Source organism: Sinocyclocheilus rhinocerous, unplaced genomic scaffold (genome assembly GCF_001515625.1).
Source record: "Sinocyclocheilus rhinocerous isolate Xijiao unplaced genomic scaffold, SAMN03320098_v1.1 scaffold1413, whole genome shotgun sequence".
Lineage (NCBI taxonomy): Eukaryota > Metazoa > Chordata > Actinopteri > Cypriniformes > Cyprinidae > Sinocyclocheilus > Sinocyclocheilus rhinocerous.
The window spans coordinates 991315-1008822 of NW_015639297.1; the positions used below are offsets into that span (position 1 = coordinate 991315).

General features: G+C 37.4%; 2 protein-coding genes across 3 annotated transcripts; both read left to right on the forward strand.

The window, feature by feature from the left end:
- Nucleotides 1–228: 228 nt before the first annotated feature.
- xk (X-linked Kx blood group (McLeod syndrome)) lies at nt 229–6679 on the forward strand. Of its 2 annotated transcripts, XM_016566767.1 has the most exons (4): nt 229–581; nt 2965–3227; nt 5825–6320; nt 6430–6612. In XM_016566767.1, the coding sequence occupies exons 1-4, from the start codon at nt 337–339 to the stop codon at nt 6539–6541; spliced, it is 1116 nt and encodes a 371-aa protein (XP_016422253.1). In that variant the 5' UTR covers nt 229–336; the 3' UTR covers nt 6542–6612. The 2 variants fall into 2 exon arrangements, with proteins under 2 accessions (XP_016422253.1, XP_016422252.1); XM_016566766.1 differs by having other exon boundaries at nt 5825–6679.
- Nucleotides 6680–8079: 1400 nt separating this feature from the next.
- Nucleotides 8080–16850, forward strand: cybb (cytochrome b-245, beta polypeptide (chronic granulomatous disease)). The gene is made up of 13 exons (XM_016566765.1): nt 8080–8376; nt 8597–8689; nt 9182–9292; nt 9403–9487; nt 9775–9923; nt 10869–11050; nt 11912–12044; nt 12133–12225; nt 12299–12552; nt 15307–15469; nt 16143–16289; nt 16398–16522; nt 16616–16850. The coding sequence occupies exons 1-13, from the start codon at nt 8332–8334 to the stop codon at nt 16731–16733; spliced, it is 1698 nt and encodes a 565-aa protein (XP_016422251.1). The 5' UTR covers nt 8080–8331; the 3' UTR covers nt 16734–16850.
- The last annotated feature ends 658 nt before the right edge of the window (nt 16851–17508 follow it).

Consider the following 17508-nt stretch of genomic DNA (forward strand, 5'->3'; position numbering starts at 1 on the left):
TCATAATTATCTAAAACAAACTAAAATAAAAGAACTCTGGTTTGAATTATTTACACTTGTAGGAATTTTATCATTATAATGTGGAACTAAATGGGCTCAACCCAGGATGTCATAATACGCCGCTGGTGATCAGGTAGACTACATAAACACGTTGCTGACAATAAATATCGAGCTCACTGCGCCCTCTAGAGTAGACGACCGGTTAGACGACCGCTATTCGCCGCGGCGATCAAGCTGTGAATCTGCGGCTGCTGCTGGTGGTTGATACGTCCACTGTAACGTCAAAATGCTGGCTGACGAGATCCGAGAGCAGAAAACCAGCATGGTTGAGTGAGGATGAGACTGCCCAGCTCTGTCCTTGTGTCGGTCTCTTTGTTTACGGCCGAGACGACGGCTGCTCTGTATCTGAGCAGCACTTATCGCTCCGCTGGTGATCAGATTTGGCAGTGCTTCACGCTGCTCTTCACGCTTGTGCCATCCGTGCTGGTGCAGCTCACACTGATCTTTATTCACAGAGACCTGAGCAGAGACAGACCTCTAGTGCTGCTGCTTCATATATTACAACTTGGGCCAATAATAAGGTGAGTGGCCAATTTGCGATTCTTCTTCAATGTAACGTTATTTGGATGCATTTCTCCTTATCACAAGCCTGTGGAAGGGAATTATCCATCTACGTAGTGGATGAAGACATGAACAATGTCCATGATTGTGAGCGAATACACATAACGAAGGTGTTTTTTTGTTGTTGTTATTTTTTACTTATTATTGCGCACGCACATGAACCTGTGCTTTACCTGTTACAAATATTATGAATGTTTGTCGTTTAATTCATAGTCCACCGTGCGCAGTCATGTCAAAGGTTTCATGGTTTCAGGGCTCAAGGCTTCATGCCCCCGGGGCTTTCCATGAAACGCACACATTTCATTTCTGATAAGGTGCTTTTAAATAATTTTCTGTAAGCTGTAAACATTCTATTAGGCAAAAAATATAAGCTATATTTGGATATGCCTGTAGCTCTTAAAATAAGTGACAGTGATAATAGTTGCAGTTATTATCTTTTTACTCAAGGCCATGATATCGTATATCATGTATCATCGCAGTATGTTTATTAGAAACAGAATTTAATGCTTATAATATTACTGTGTCCATTTTTCATCAATTAATTATTTACTGTACAAATTAATGCTAATAAAAAGAGGCACTTCACAAGAAGTATAGATGATGTTGTGATATATGCACAATATTTTTCTTTCTTTGTTTATTTAATACTTAATTTTATGTTGTGAACCAATTATTATGTTCTCTGTTCTTGTGTTCTTGTAATGTCTTTAAAATTATGTTAGCTGGGATATATCACATAATGTTATTTATTTAATACTTAATTTTATGTTGTGAACCAATTATTATGTTCTCTGTTCTTGTGTTCGTGTAATGTCTTTAAAATTATGTTAGCTGGGATATATCACATAATGGGAATATAAATAATAGATTACATTATATATATATGTGTGTGTGTGTGTGTATATATATATTACACAAGCCATTTATGGACAATTTGTGTCCTCAAATCATCTATTAATGTGTTATTGACAGTTTCCTTTCCATTCCAGTCCAGGCCTCACAGTAAACTGTTCCATCTCTATCAGTCTCTGTGTGTTTTTGCATTGACCGATTGAAGCATTGATATGGCCTTTTCTAATAGTACAGTTTAGCAACATGACCTGGGCCAGCTCATTCAGATAAAGCCCAGCAATGTTTCAGACCTGTGTGATTTCATTGTTTATTTCACTGAATTAGTGTGAATGGCCTGTAAAGGCTGTCTTGGCCTTCTCTAGTCTTAACACACTGTCATCTGTCAAATTATCATCAAGGTTGCCTGCACCCTATTTTTGTAAAATAGCAAGGCTGTTGTCAAGGTTTGGGATAGGAAATACTCACTCAATGTTTGGCACCTACTACCTGTCCTGTGAGACCTAGCCTCTGCATTTTAAATGAATGAGATGGACAGATCGCCCACTGAGGCCTTACAAAAGCTGTCCTCGGATAAGCTAGAACTATGCTTTTGAGCTCTCACTGACATGGTCTATTGTGACATGGAGGGTGAATATAATTAGAATCCAACATTTATAGGACATTTGCAGCCAATCCAGTAACCCCCTAATATCATTATTTTTAATAATAAAAATGACCAAATGCAATATTATGTTATTTATTTCAACTATAATTTAAAAAAAAGTATAGAACAATTTTTATTTTATTTTATTTTATTTCCCAAGGCAATATATGGGACCCTGGACCACAAACCAATCTTAAGTAGCATGGGTATATTTGTGGCATTAGGCAAAAAAACATTGTATGGGTCAAAATGATCTATTTTTCTTTTATGCCAAAAATCATTAGGATATTAAGTAAAGATCATGTTCCATTAATATATTTTGTACTTTTCCTACCGTAAAGATATAAAAACATAATTTTTGTTTAGTAATATGCATTGCTAAGGACTTAATTTGGACAACTTTAAAGGGGATTTTCTCAATATTTAGATTTTCAAATAGTTGTATATCTCAACTAAATATTGTCCTATTCTAACTAACCATACATCAATGAAAAACTTAATTATTCAGCTTTCAGCAAATCTCAATTTCACAAAATTGACCCTTATGACTGGTGTTGTGGTCCTGGGTCACATATGTTATAAATAACCAAAGGCAATGCAGTTGTGTCTTTTGACTAATTTTTAAAGGTACAGAACTATTTATTTTATTTTATTAATAAAATATAACCAATGGCGATATGATATTTTAACTATAAAAAAATGTATAGAGCAAATAATCCACATTTAAATATAAATTAGTTTTAGAACACACACACACACACACACACACATATATATATATATTTTTTTTTTTTTAAACCTTGGCCACTCATATATTCAAACAATAAAACTCGGTTTTAATCCTTTAGGTGCTTGGATGCCTTCTGTATCTATGGCAGTGCCGGAAAGGTGGAGGAGCCGTATGTCACCATCACCCGTAAGAAGCAGATGCCCTGGGAAGGGCAGACCGAGGAGGTGGAGCAGGAAGTGGGCCAGGCAGAAGGGAAGTTAGTCACCCACAGGGCCGCTTTTGCCAGGACATCGGTCATACAGGCCTTCCTGGGCTCAGCACCCCAACTCACACTGCAACTCTACATCTGTGTGCTGCAGAAAGGGGTGTCCATCGGTAGAGGTGAGAACACACACACACACTAAGCAGTATCAAGTACATTCTGACACACCTAAAATAGAGCGCTGCAGGAGACAGACTAGGTTAATAAAGGCTTTTAGAGAAACTGAAAGCTTAGTGCCATAGTGTAATTGGCTTTATAACACGGTTCTCCGGAATACTTGATTCTGATTGATCAGTTTAGTGGTCAGATATTTCTGAATAAAGGCTGTTGCCAATGGCAACTGATCGCTTATCCGAGAAAGCTGTTTCCTACAAAGCTGTGCTTGTGTTTCCGTGCTTTCTAAGTAAGCTAATGAAACAATTTCCATTAATTAGCTATGTAATAATTGGGATAATGTACAGTCGGACAGTCGTTATCACAAAATAAGTCACTTCAAGGTGATACAAGATCCTAAAAACTCTTTATTTTGCCATAATGAGCGACTGACTGTATATCACTTACTATACATACCAGTCACAGTGACTAAAAAAAAAATCAAAATGTTCGACTATCACATTTTCAGAATGAGAACGACTTCTTAAATTGTCTTAAGGATTTCTAGAGCATGACTAAGACTTTTCTTATTCCTGCTTTGTTTTCGTTCTGTTATCTGGCCTTGTGAAGTACAACTCCCAAAGTGGAGCATTGCAAGCTTATGAGCTTATGACTTCCACGGTTAATGAGTTTTGTCATTTCTATAAAGTTTTAAATGTCAGGGAGAGCAGTTGGCTTTTTTATCATTGAGGCATGTCATGTTTCTGCCCAACCAGTATGATCTGTGCACAGTCTCTTTTGCACATTCTCTAAGTTTCCTCTATAGAATAATCTCTCTGTAAGTCCTGTAAACATGGAACTGCTCCCAACGTCACCCAACTAAATTTAACAAGCTCCCCTCAGTGACACATTCTACACACATGCTTGAGTTACATTGAATACTTCTGAAATGACTTCTAGTTGTGTACTATCTGTTTCTTCATGTTATCTCAAGGACGCACACTTTGTTTCAGAGAATATCAGCTAGAATAGATAATATGTTTTCAGACAGCATGTGCAGCCCTCAACAGACAGAATTTATTTATAAACTAGACCACAGATAAATTCATTTTGAAATACCAAGAACTGCTACACAACAATGAACAGTCACCGAAAATAACCAATAAAGAACATACATTGCCAATTGGCTGAGACTATGATACATTTTTCAAAACTTTTGTATTTTTTCAAACCTGGAAACCTGGATTATTATTATTTTTTATTATTATTTTAATTTATTATTTTTATTATTATTATTATTGTGAACCTGGGACTAAACAGAGTACAGTGTTTTTTTTAATAATTATTATTTTTGTTAACCTGAAAGTAAACAAAACGTCATAGGATTTCTTGTGAAAATAACTAAAACAACATATAATGCCAATATTCTGCCAAAATTGTGAAATTCATGTACATCTATTTAGACATTTCATCTAGATTGTTATGCTAATAATAATAATGAAAATGTAAAATGTGTATTTTATTACAAATGCAAGGTCTCTTTTGGACTGTTGGACTCCACTGTATATTGTAGACAGTTTAGGCATTTGCAAGCTGTTATTTGGTATAATTAGAGTTTTACTCTCCACCCATCAACTGTCACTCCACATTGAATATTAGGAATTATAGACCCGACTCTGCCTCGCAGATATGTAGTCATCTGCCCTGCATGAGGAATGTGTTGACAGCCTTGCGGTCCATCCTTGAAAGCAGTATTGGAGATCATAATGGATAGTGAATCAGTCTGACCCCATTACCCATGAGGCATAGAGTAATGAAACGGTGACTGACTTTAGATCAGATGGAAGGCTGATGGAGGCCATATGTTTGCACTGCTGGTGGATTTGGGCCTTCAGGGTATCTGCTTTTGATATCTTTTATTAAACAGTAGTAGTAAATAGTTAATTATGTAACCAAATGGCAACATATTATGCACCACAGTTATGGCGGCCCAAAACCAAATAAAAATAAATAAAGAAATAAATGATTTGCTAAAACAAATACAGTTCAATTTACATTGAATTTTGTCCTGAATTTATTTTTGTATTGCTTTTTTTTTTGCTATTTTCTTTATTTAATTTTTTTACTTAATTTGTGTATTTATTTTACATTTATTTATTCCCACATTTATTTATTTATACAGTTATTTATTATATGCAACATGGAAATGGGCTGGGTATAAATTTATTTATCTATTTATACTTTTTTCATTTTCATTCATTCATTCACTTATTTATTTATACATACTTTTTATACTATTTATTTGCTTTTATTTTTACAATTTTCATGCATTTATTTATTTCCATATTTATTTATTTATTTTTACATTTATTTATTTTAACTTTTTTATGTGCAACATGAAAGTGGGGAAGGTCATATATAGTCATGTATTTCTTTTTTCTTTCTTTGTCTTTCCTTGTTTAATTGTTTATTTATAATTTCTGCATGTTTGGGCCTCTATACACACTGGAGTGGTTTATTCAATATCCACTTATCTAATGCAAATGTTTGTTCAATTGCTCTTAACCACAAAGTATGTTTGGATTTAACTTGCTCATGTTTCATTCTTTTTGCTCTCTGCCAGGTACATTGATGGTCATTTCCCTTCTCTCGATTGTATACGGAGCCCTACGCTGCAATATTCTGGCCATAAAGATACGCTACGATGATTACGAAGTCTCCGTGCGTCCGTTGGCATACCTGTGCGTGTTCCTGTGGCGAGGGTTCGAGATCGCCACACGTGTGGCAGTACTGGTCCTCTTCAGCTCCGTGTTGAAGGTATGGGTGCTTCCGGTGGTGTCGGCCAACTTCATCCTGTTCTTTCTGCACCCGTGGGTTCTCTTCTGGAGCAGCCGCTCTCCTTTCCCGGAGAACATTGAGAAGACATTGACTCGTGTCGGGACCACTATTGTGCTTTGCATGTTGACCTTCCTGTATGCCGGCATTAACGTGTTCTGCTGGTCCGCCGTTCAGCTTAGATTGGATGACCCTGATCTGATCGATAAGGGTCAGGCATGGAGGCGCCTCGCTGTGTATTATTCCCTCCGTTTTGTCGAGAACACGGGGCTGATTTTGATGTGGTACGTCCACCGGACTGAGTTCTACCAATGGGTGGACGCTCCCGTGTTAGAACTGTCGCTGTTGTTGGGTTATGCCACAGCTGTTTTATTTATGTTGCTCTTTTACCAGTTTTGCCACCCTTGCAGACAACTCTTCTCATCCAGTCCAGCCCAAGGCTTTTGGGAATGCTGTGGATCCCTCTGCCTGCTTCTTGGGACGCTTTCCCAGCCGGGCTCCATGAGGACCAAGCCACCAGAGGAAGACACTGGAGACGATCCACCCTGCGTTACCAAAGGGGACATTGGACAGAGTTTGTGCGGCGCTGTGTGAGCAAAGCACAGCTTAAAGAAATAGTTCAACTAAAAATGACAATTCTGTCATCATTTACTCACCTTCATGTCATGCCTGTATGACTTTATTCTTCTTCAGAAGAAAGGTTTTTTTGAACTCCATTGACTTTTATTGCATAAACAAAGACAGTTGTCTTACATAAAATATCTTCTCTTGCATTCCACGGAAGGTATAAAGTAATTCGGAACCATTTGGAACATGAGGGTGAGGTAAAAAATGACAGAGTTTTCTTTTGTAGGTGAACTATCCCTATAAAAACACTGTAAGAAGTACCCTTTAAGGATCAAGAGGGAGAAATAAAATTAAAATGTTGGATTTCTGCCTTAATGGTGGCATGTAAAAGTCAACGTTTGTTGTACTTTGAGATGAATATACTTGTTCTTGTTTGGTTTACAAGGCAAAAGAGCCAGCATGTTCCACTGAAGTGCATGTGAAATTTCCTACCAAGATGAAACCGCTGCTTTTTTGTCATGTGACGTGGGAGCGCTCTGTCGGTGTTGGTTTGATTAATGTTATAGCTGTCTCTGTGTATGGATTATTTAAAGCAGAGTTATTTAAACGATTGTATTTAAGCTTTTGATTTTTCCATCACCTTGGAGGCATTGCTTTCTGAAAAATGTTTGACAACCTCTCAGGTTAATTATTAATACTTTCTTCTAGTTTTTCTTATTACTCTACTCATACTGTGTGTAAGACTGTGAAATTAGTCCTGATTGGTCATATTACAGTGTCCTATCATATGATAACATATGGCCTAAATTCAAGCAATTGCCTGAAGTTGCTTTAAAAATGTAAGGACATATGGATAGTGAGAGTCGGGTTGCCAGGACCTTCATAATCCTGCAAAGAATGATTTAATCAATTGTTTTTTCTTTTCTTTGTTTACACTCCTATTTTGCATTTGTCTCATCTGGAGACCTCTTTTGCACATTATTCTGATTTTTTCTACAAAATGTTACAAAAAAAAAAGTCATTATTTTCATTGAAGGCAGTAGATGATTGTATCCTAACTTTACTGCCCCCTGGTGGGGAGTTGAATGGTTTGAGGTTATTCATTTTGCAAGACTTTGTGATTGGGTTACATTTGGAAACTCCCTCAAAATATGTCCTTCAGCACTGCATAGAGCACACCATTGCTTTTGATACGTACAACTATCAGCTAAACCCATAATAAAGAATAAAATAAAGGAGAATGTTATTTTGTCCATGGTGGTACACACTGTTTATTGAACTTCTCCTGTTATTTATTTATTTATTTTTTAATTCTCATTGTATTTGCTGTGTGTTTTCTATGTGTGAGGTCAGTTGTCACTTTTTTGTAATTTTTTTTCTGAAAACCTCAATTAAAACCCATTTACAATATGCTCATGAGAAAGACAGTAACAAATGCATGAAACGTATTTAAATCATAAAACCATAACAGTTCTGACACTACAAAAACTAAGACTGAATGAATGACAGGCCTGACTATAAATCAGAAAGAGAACTGAGAGATTGTCTGACCATCCCCTTTTGGTTGAGGAACTTTGCTTGATGGTTTCTCATGGGCTCACAGTTGTGACACTATTTCCTGGTTTGCGTCTCTGCTTTATAAACCAAATCCCTTTTTGTCTTGTGGCTTTCTTCAAAATTGTTCATCCACACTTCTCTTGATCTTCTCTTTCTACACAGCACAACATCATGGGAAACTTTGCTGCAAATGAAGGACTGTCCATTTTTGTTATTGTAAGCTGTTGGAGTTATACTTTCTTAATTAAATTAACTTTTATCTTTATTTTATAGTCTTTGTATTTAAAGTTCTTAATTGCATTTGTGCATGTGTGTGTTTGGCACATTATGTTTTATTTGTTAAACATACTGAAGGACAGAGATACTCCTCATGCTTTATACTTATACTATATTTAGTCTGAAAATCGTCTCAGACGCTCTCCGTTGTGTTTTTCAGCTGGTATGGCTCGGCATCAATGTGTTTCTCTTTGTGCATTTTTACATGGCATTTTTGGTTGATAGATACTACTATACTAGAGTCATCCTTGGGGTAGGTGTCAAACAATTTATACATTTTAAACATTTAATTTATTCAATAATCTATAAATAGGATGAATATATTATTGTATTTTTTTATTATTGTAAATTATTATATTGATGTCATTGTGTTTTTTAAAAATGTATCCTGTATAATTCGTAATTGTAATAATTTGTGTAGTTACACTCCAGTGTTAATTATGTTAAATTATATTGTTAATCTAATTTCATATTTGTATATTGTATTAAGCTTTTTTCCCCTCTTTTTTAAAAGGTGTGCTAGACACTGATTTAAGCTTTTTTATTGTTCTCAGAATTTAGAAAAGTACAATTCTCATATGTAGGCCTATATATTGCTATACATTTTATCTGCAAGTACAGTTTTTAATGCATCAGTGAATATGTTGTTCAGAGCTTAAAATAGGAAATGAAACTTTCCCCTGTCTCTATGGCTCATTTTCTCATTCTCTCTCTCTCTCTCTCTCTCTCTCTCTCTTTCACTCAGCATGCTCTCTCATGGGCCAGAGCTCCAGCTGCATGTCTGAATTTTAACTGCATGTTGATCTTGCTGCCCGTCTGCAGAAACCTGCTCTCGTTCCTACGCGGATCCATACAGGTCAGGAAAAGCACAACAGAGCGAAAGTGAAAGACTTATCCACTTCAGGTAATGAAAGTGAAAAGGCCTGAATCTCCTCATTAATGGTGTGTGTGTGTGTGTGTTTGCAGTACTGTAGCCGCACTGCAGCCCGTCAGCTAGACAGAAACCTCACTTTCCACAAACTAGTGGCCTACATGATTGCCCTCCACACAGGTATAATAAGAAAGAATATTCATCTAGATTAAATCTTTTTCAATTTTCAAATCTTTCCTCAAACCCTACAATCTGAACTCAACGTTTTGCACACACTCTCAGAAAAAAGGTCAAATGTAACCTTAAGATACTAATATGTAACTTTTAGGGATAAATAAGGCCCAAACCCTTTGTACCTTTTGTAACTTTTTGTATGACCCCAGTGACAGCTTTGTACTGTTTTTCTCTTATATTTTATGGATGTAATTCTGTAAGCCTTGCTGATGATGTCTTGTATATTCTCCCAGCCATCCACATCATAGCTCACTTGTTCAACTTTGAGAGATTCATGGATTCCCAGTTTATGATCAACGGCAGTCACCTGCCTTATGTGCTTTCTCAGATTGGCAACAATGACAACAGATCCTACCTCAACCCTATCAGAACCAATGAGACGGTGAGGTTTTTACTCATTTCAGTCACACACGTTTCGTGTTTGAGTTACACAGTCTCGTTGTTAACAGAAGTCCCCATTAAAACTCTGTTTCTGAGGCAGCATCTTGTTCGTTATGCAAGGAACCTCCAACTGATCTCACTTCAGCCCTGTAGGATAACCTCCCACTTCCACCCACGGTTACATCACATAACCATCATGCTGCTGCCGCTGATGTGATCACATGATTTTAAAAATTCTGTTGCCATGGTTTTGCTATGATGACCTGGTGGACAATAGCCAGAAATAGAACAGGGAGAGAGAACAATCAACACACACATCCTATGACTGATATAAAAAGATCTACTATATTTATAGCTGCTTTTCTCTATATAGGCCTACACTACCATTTGGGATCGGGAATATTTTTGGAAAGAAGTGTCTTATGCCCACTTTATTTGATCAAGAATACAGTAAAAACAGTAATATTATGAAATAGGTTCATTACTTTAATGTAATTTATTGATAATATATTTAGTGATAATAGCCATTACTCCAGTCTTGATCCTTCAGAAATCATTTTAAAATGCAGATTTGGGGCTCAAGAAACACTTTATTACTAGCAGTTGTGAAAACAGCTGTGCTCCTTAACATTTTTGTGGAAACTGATTTTTTTTTTCTTCAGGATTCAGTTTAAAAGTTTAAAATAACAGCATTTATTTGAAATAGAAATCTTTTGTAACATTATAAATGGTCACTTTTGATTCATTTAATATGTCTTTGTTGAATAAAAGAAAAAAAAGTACTGACCCCAAACCTGTCAAAGGTAGTGTATATGAGACTGAAATTTAATCTAGATTTTTGCAGTCTACTTTATCTTTGTTTCTTTTTAGTGTAATGTTGCTTTTATTGTATGTTGCATGTTGAGTAATGTTTTATGTTGTCATTTTTGTGTTTTTGATTTCCCAGAACCCAACCATAGTGATGTTTACTACTATAGCAGGACTGACGGGGGTGGTCATCACCCTCGCCCTCATCCTCATCATCACTTCCTCCATGGAGGTCATCAGAAGGTCATATTTCGAGGTCTTCTGGTTCACCCATCATCTGTTCATCGTCTTTTTCATTGGTTTGGTGGCTCACGGAATTGGGTGAGGGTTTAGTTCAATTAATATTTGTATTTTGTATCAATTAATATTAATATTTTGAATTTTCTATACTTTCATTCAGCATTGATATGTTAAACATGATCAAATATGACAGTAGAGATGTGTTGGATCCAACTTGAAGTGGATTTGAGATTTTATATTTTAAATAAATGCAGTTCCTTTGAACTTTCTTTTCATCAAAGAATCTTGAAAAAATGTATCACAAATGTTTCCACACAAATATTAATCAGCTTAACTGATAATAGGAAATGTTTAATGAGCACCAAATTAGTATATTAGAATAATTTCTGAAGAATCATGTGAAACCAAACTTTTGTAATTGGTAGTGTATATACGTTATATCAACTTTTGTTATATACACTTTTGTTAACCAATAGCTACAGCCTAGCCAGCATGAAAGCACGCAAACTGCATCTGAATTAAATATACATATAATAATATGCAAAATGTGATTTAATCACTGAATCTACCGGATTTTAAAAATGTATTTGACAGGTGTCACTCACAGTGATTGGATGCGTCGCTTTTTCCTTTCATTTGTATGGTTTAAAGTTGAGCAATTCTCAACTTTGTTGTGCTCTCCGCTTTCTCAACTCCACTGTCAATACCACAGTTCCTCTTGCACGCATTCTGCCCAGCGCTAATAAGGGATGATTTGAAAGCACAAACACCCACTCATTTCTGCTCATTCATGCCAGTGAACACATGGCTAGACATACAGTTTTAAGCTATTTTTAATGAAGCATTATAACACATCTCATAATACATGTTGACAGGCACATAATGCTAGCAAGAGAATTACCATGCATTATTTATGCAGTAACTGCGTGTGTGTCTGTGTAGGCGTATCGTGCGAGGCCAGACTGTGGAAAGTGTAAAGGTTCATGACCCAGTTGAATGTCACAGCAAGTTCGAGACCTGGGGTCAAAATGGCACCGACTGCCCAGAACCTGTCTTTGCTGGGAATCCCCCGATGGTATATCCTAACATAATCTCAATCTCAAATACATCTAGCATTTCATTCATCATTTCGATGGCATCTCAACATGTACTTCCTCTTACAGACATGGAAGTGGGTGGTTGGCCCAATGTTTCTATATGTATGTGAGAGACTGGTGCGTTTCTATCGCTCACAGCAGAAAGTGGTTATCACCAAGGTTAGTCATTCAAGCTGTTTGATTAGCAACCAAATGAATTCTTCCTCTCTTACTATATTGCATCACTTTACAGGTAGTGATGCACCCATCCAAGACCCTTGAGCTGCAGATGAAGAAGAAGGGCTTTAAGATGGAGGTCGGTCAGTATGTTTTCATGCAGTGCCCGTCCATCTCTCAGCTAGAGTGGCATCCTTTTACCTTGACCTCTGCCCCGGAGGAAGACCACCTTAGTGTGCATATCCGAATTGTAGGGGATTGGACACAAGCCCTTTATACAGCCTGTGGAGGTGACAAAACTGTGGTGCTGGATGCTTGGACACTACCAAAGTAAGATTAAAGTAACAGATCCAAAAGTTCATCCAAAAATGAACATTCTGTCAGCATTTACTCACCTTTATGTTGTTCCAAACCCCATTGACTTTCATTGTGTGGACAAGAACATTCTTTAAAGGAGCCCTATAATGCCCCTTTTTACAAAGTAATATAACTCTCAGTTGTCCCTAGAATGCGTCTGTGAGGTTTCAGCTCAAAATACAACACAGATCATTTATTATATAATTTTGAAAATGCCTATTTTGAGTGGAAGCAGAAACATGCTGTTTTTTCGTGCATGTCTCTTTAAATGCAAATGAGCTGCTGCTCCCTGCCCACTTTTTCAGATACTCTGCTAAAAAGCATCTGTTTGGTTTTGATTATCATGTCTATTGCGCTGAAATTATGCGTTTTAAAGCCATATCAGTTTAAACTTGTAACATACAGTTTTCTGAGTGCACACATCCAAAGCACGCGCACAGAAAGCAGCTGTCACATGGCATGTGAGTACTAAGTTCTCTTTCATGCCTTATTGCGCTTAAACATTCAAATACCCACAAGTTTATGTTAAAACACACACATTAGTTACAAAAACAGGCGGTTACGTCTGTGAAGGTAAACAGCTGGGAAAGAAATCACATGTTTATATTAGATCTGTGTCAGCAGCGTAATATACAGTAAATAAATCAATAAGTCCTCTGTTCTCTTGTCTCCTGTGAGGCTGGGACTCTAAATATTGTTCTGTGCTTGTCAGTGCAGCCAAAGACAGAACAGTTAGCATGCTTTGCTCGAACTCTCGCCATGGTGTTAAAACTGGTACACCGTTGTCGCTTGCAAAAACAAAAAGATGGCGCCGTGCAGGTTTGCCAGGTTTTCACAACAAAACCTGCCCAATTGCTACTCAAAACTAGCCCAAAACTAGACCAATCGCGTTTCGAGGGGGATTCCCCGGTAAAAAACTGGTTTTGTGGTCGGGGTTCCCCTGGTAAAATTCACATTTTAGGGGCTAAAATCACGTTATTGGGGTCGCATCAACCCGCGGACATGAAAAACAACCCATGGCAATAGTGTTAAAGAAGCCCAATTTGCCCAAACTTGGCAACACTGGCGCCGTGGGTGGAAACTTGCAGATTAAAGGTCTTTGCACACTGAGTCCGAAATTCTCGTTCAAAATTTTCGCACGTTAAAAAATAAATACGTTGTGTCAATCACGTTTACACACTGCCTCTGAAACTTTCATCATAAAAAAATTCCGACCAGGTTCGATTTTCTGCATTTTCGCATTTTTAGCAAGCATTTTGATAGGAAAGGATGATGAATATGAAAAAAAAAAAACTGAAAAAACGCATATGAAAATTTTGGACTTCAGTGTGCAAGGACCTTTAGGGGCGGTGATATTATAATAAGATCCCCTTTCTACGTCACGGGGGGAGCGAAATCTGACACGCTCTTTTTTCACAAGCTTGCTGAGAAAGACTTTGCCAAAAAAATTTACTGGGTTAATCTTTTTCACGTTTTCATACGTAGCACTTAAACACAGATTTTTAGATGTCACCTTTAAAACACCTTGTTCTGCAGAAGAAAAAAAGTCATACAGGTTTGGAATGACATGAGGGTAAACAAATGATGACAAAAATGTTTGTCCTTTTAATGTCAGGTTTATGTCTTGAATAACACAGATGTAGTGCTTTTAAAGGGGTCATATGATGCGATTTAAATTTGTCCTTTCTCTTTGGAGTGTTACAAGCTCTTGGTGCATAAAGAAGATCTGTAAAGTTGCAAAGACTAAAGTCTCAAATCCAAAGAGATATTCTTTATAAAAGTTAAGAGTCAGCCACGCCTACCTAAAACGGCTCGTTCTAACACGCCCCCACATATCTACATCACTATGTGGGAAGATTTGCATAACGCCGCCCAAATGTTCACGCAAAGAAAGAAGGGGTAACTTTTATTCTCGCTGTTGTATTGTTGCCGCCGCCGCCATTTCGTGAAGGCGCTGTGTGCTTCGTTGTGAAAGCGAAACTACTTTGTTTGGTCTTCCAAAAGAGGACGATATCGCTTCGTCATGCCTGAAGCTGATCCGTGCTGGTCACTGAGGAAATACTTCAACTTCGCGCTGTCGATCGCCGGATCGGCTTTCACCGTGGACGAAGCGGAGTGGGGTCGTCACATGTAGTTTCCGCAGGCATCACAATATGGTAAGGGACGTAACATTTCCGTCACACGCTTGAGGAATTCGGCCAATCACAACGCACTGGATAGCTGGCCAATCAGAGCACACCTCGCTTTTTCAGACCGATGAGCTTTGTAAAAATCGACGCGTTTCAGAAAGGCGGGGCATAGAGGAGAAACAATAATGTACAGTATGTGGAAAATAATGTTTTTTGAACCTTAAACCGCATAAACACATTTCATTACACCAAATACACAAAATAATGTTCTTTTTAGCAGCATCATATGATCCCTTTAATAGAACTAGCAAGTCTCACTTGTAAAATGGGAAAATACATGTGTAAAAAGAGGATGTGGGCACAATCACAGTTGAGAAAAAAGAGAAGTGTTGGGAGAGCAGGTTTCTGTTTGAGAAGATGGAAGGCAATGTTGATTTCAACATAAGTGAATTTTTCTTGCTATTTCTCTTTATGTGTTTCCTAATTTCTTCCTCCTACAGTAGAGAACTAAAAGAATACAAACACTAACAACACAATGCTCAGTTATTAGCACAATTTGATAGTTTGCCGTCCATAATGTCTGTTTTTGTCTGTGTAGGGTGGCTGTGGATGGGCCGTTTGGGACGGCCAGTGAGGATGTCTTTCGTTATGAAGTTGTGATGCTTGTGGGTGCCGGTATTGGTGTGACACCTTTCGCTTCCGTTCTAAAGTCTGTGTGGTACAAACACGTCCAGGAGAACAAAAACGTCTTCACCAAAAAGGTGATAAACAGCACCAAGTTTAGCGATTCAGGCTTTGAATGACAGAACAAAATCTTTGTTTATTTTGTAGTCTTATTCATTAAAACTCATAAATGTCAGTTTTTTTAAGGCAAAGCACTACAGGCGAATATGAACAAATTTAAGTAGTAGATATCATCATACTTCTACAGTTGATTAATTGCAGTGCATTAATACAGTTGTTATGTATTACAAGTTTTCAGAATTGATTTGCAGTTGAGGCATCATCTAATTAAATATGCACTAATTTGCTTACATTTCCAGAACAGAAGTGTGAACACTGGAATTTTTTTGTTTTATTTTGTTGACATTAGAGTTACAGGTTTTTACACAGGGGATTTTGAACATCCCTTTTCATTACTCTGAATAAGTTGAAGTTGAAGTGGAGATTTATAGCTCAGAGCATGAATAAAAACTAATTTAAAGGAAACAACCATTAAAAATATGTATTGTAATTCAACTCTACAAATGCATGTAGATAAAGTGTAATAAAATAAACACTTAAATGTGTATTTTGGATGTTATCTTTTCGCTAATCTGAAAGAAGTCAAGTTATGATAGCAAAATAGCCTTGAAACTCAAAATTGACTAGTGTCCCAAAAAGCAAGGGTTTTGTCTGTTACTAATGTAATGTTCTGACCATTGACCTCTGCAGATCTATTTCTATTGGCTCTGCCCGGAGACGCAGGCTTTCGAATGGTTTGCAGACCTGCTGCAGAGTTTGGAAAGGCAGATGAATGAAAAAGACATGAGGGATTTCCTCAGTTACAACATCTATCTAACGCGCTGGAAAGATGCTGAGGTGGGCGAAAAGACTTGCTTGTTTAATGACAAGACACTGTGAACTATTTTGAACTGCCCTGAAATACAAAAATACTTTGACACTCATTATTTTGATTACTGTTTAAAGGCGGCCCATCTTAGAGTTCAATATGAGGCAGAGGACGATCCCATCACCGGGCTTAAGCAGAAGACTCGGTATGGTAAACCCAACTGGGACAATGAGTTCAGTGGCATCGCTACCCAACACCCAGGGTATGTAGAGTGTGGTAAATAACAGCAGCGTTAAAGGCTTTCTACACTTAATGTGCATTAATAACTAGTATTTTTTCCTCTTCCTTCTTTCAGTTCAAAAGTAGGCGTTTTTCTATGTGGTCCTACGGCTTTGGCCACAGCTCTGGGGAAGCAGTGTATTTCACACACTGAATCTGGAACTGAGTTTATATTCAACAAGGAAAACTTCTGATGTGCTTCACAAAGTGTGCCAAATCATATGTATCAGAACCCATGGATGCTGATTAACACATTTTAAATCAATGTAAATGCTGCAAAAATGACGTCTTAAAGGGGTCATATGATGTTGCTAAAAAGAACATTATTTTGTGTATTTGGTGTAATGAAATGTGTTTATGCGGTTTAAGGTTCAAAAAACACATTATTTTCCACATACTGTACATTATTGTTTCTCCTCTATGTCCCGCCTTTCTGAAACGTGTCGATTTTTACAAAGCTCATCGGTCTGAAAAGCGAGGTGTGCTCTGATTGGCCAGCTATCCAGTGCGTTGTGATTGGCCGAATACCTCAAGCGTGTGACGGAAATGTTACGCCCCTTACCATATTGTGATGCCGTGTCCCGGCCGGAGCGACGAGACAAAAAAAAAAACAAACATTATAACCGAGGCATTTGTAGCATCCAGTGGGGACATAATTACGGGTTATAATGACTTTATACTGTCTTTTTACGCGTTGCGTTGCATCGTGCCGCGTAAACATAAAACCATATCTGCATTTGTGATCGGAGAAATGACAAACAACAAGTACTACTCTACACTGCCCAAAACTCGCGTTTGAATCGTCAGTGGCAAATCCTTTAAATATGAAAACGTACTTACAGTCTGTGAGTCAGAACAGCCGGCATTGTAGTCTACTCTACCAGGATCAGGAAACAGTCCTCCATAAAATGTGCTGCACACATCTGAATATGTGGGTTGAAGTGTTCTGGAACAGTGTTGTAAATACAA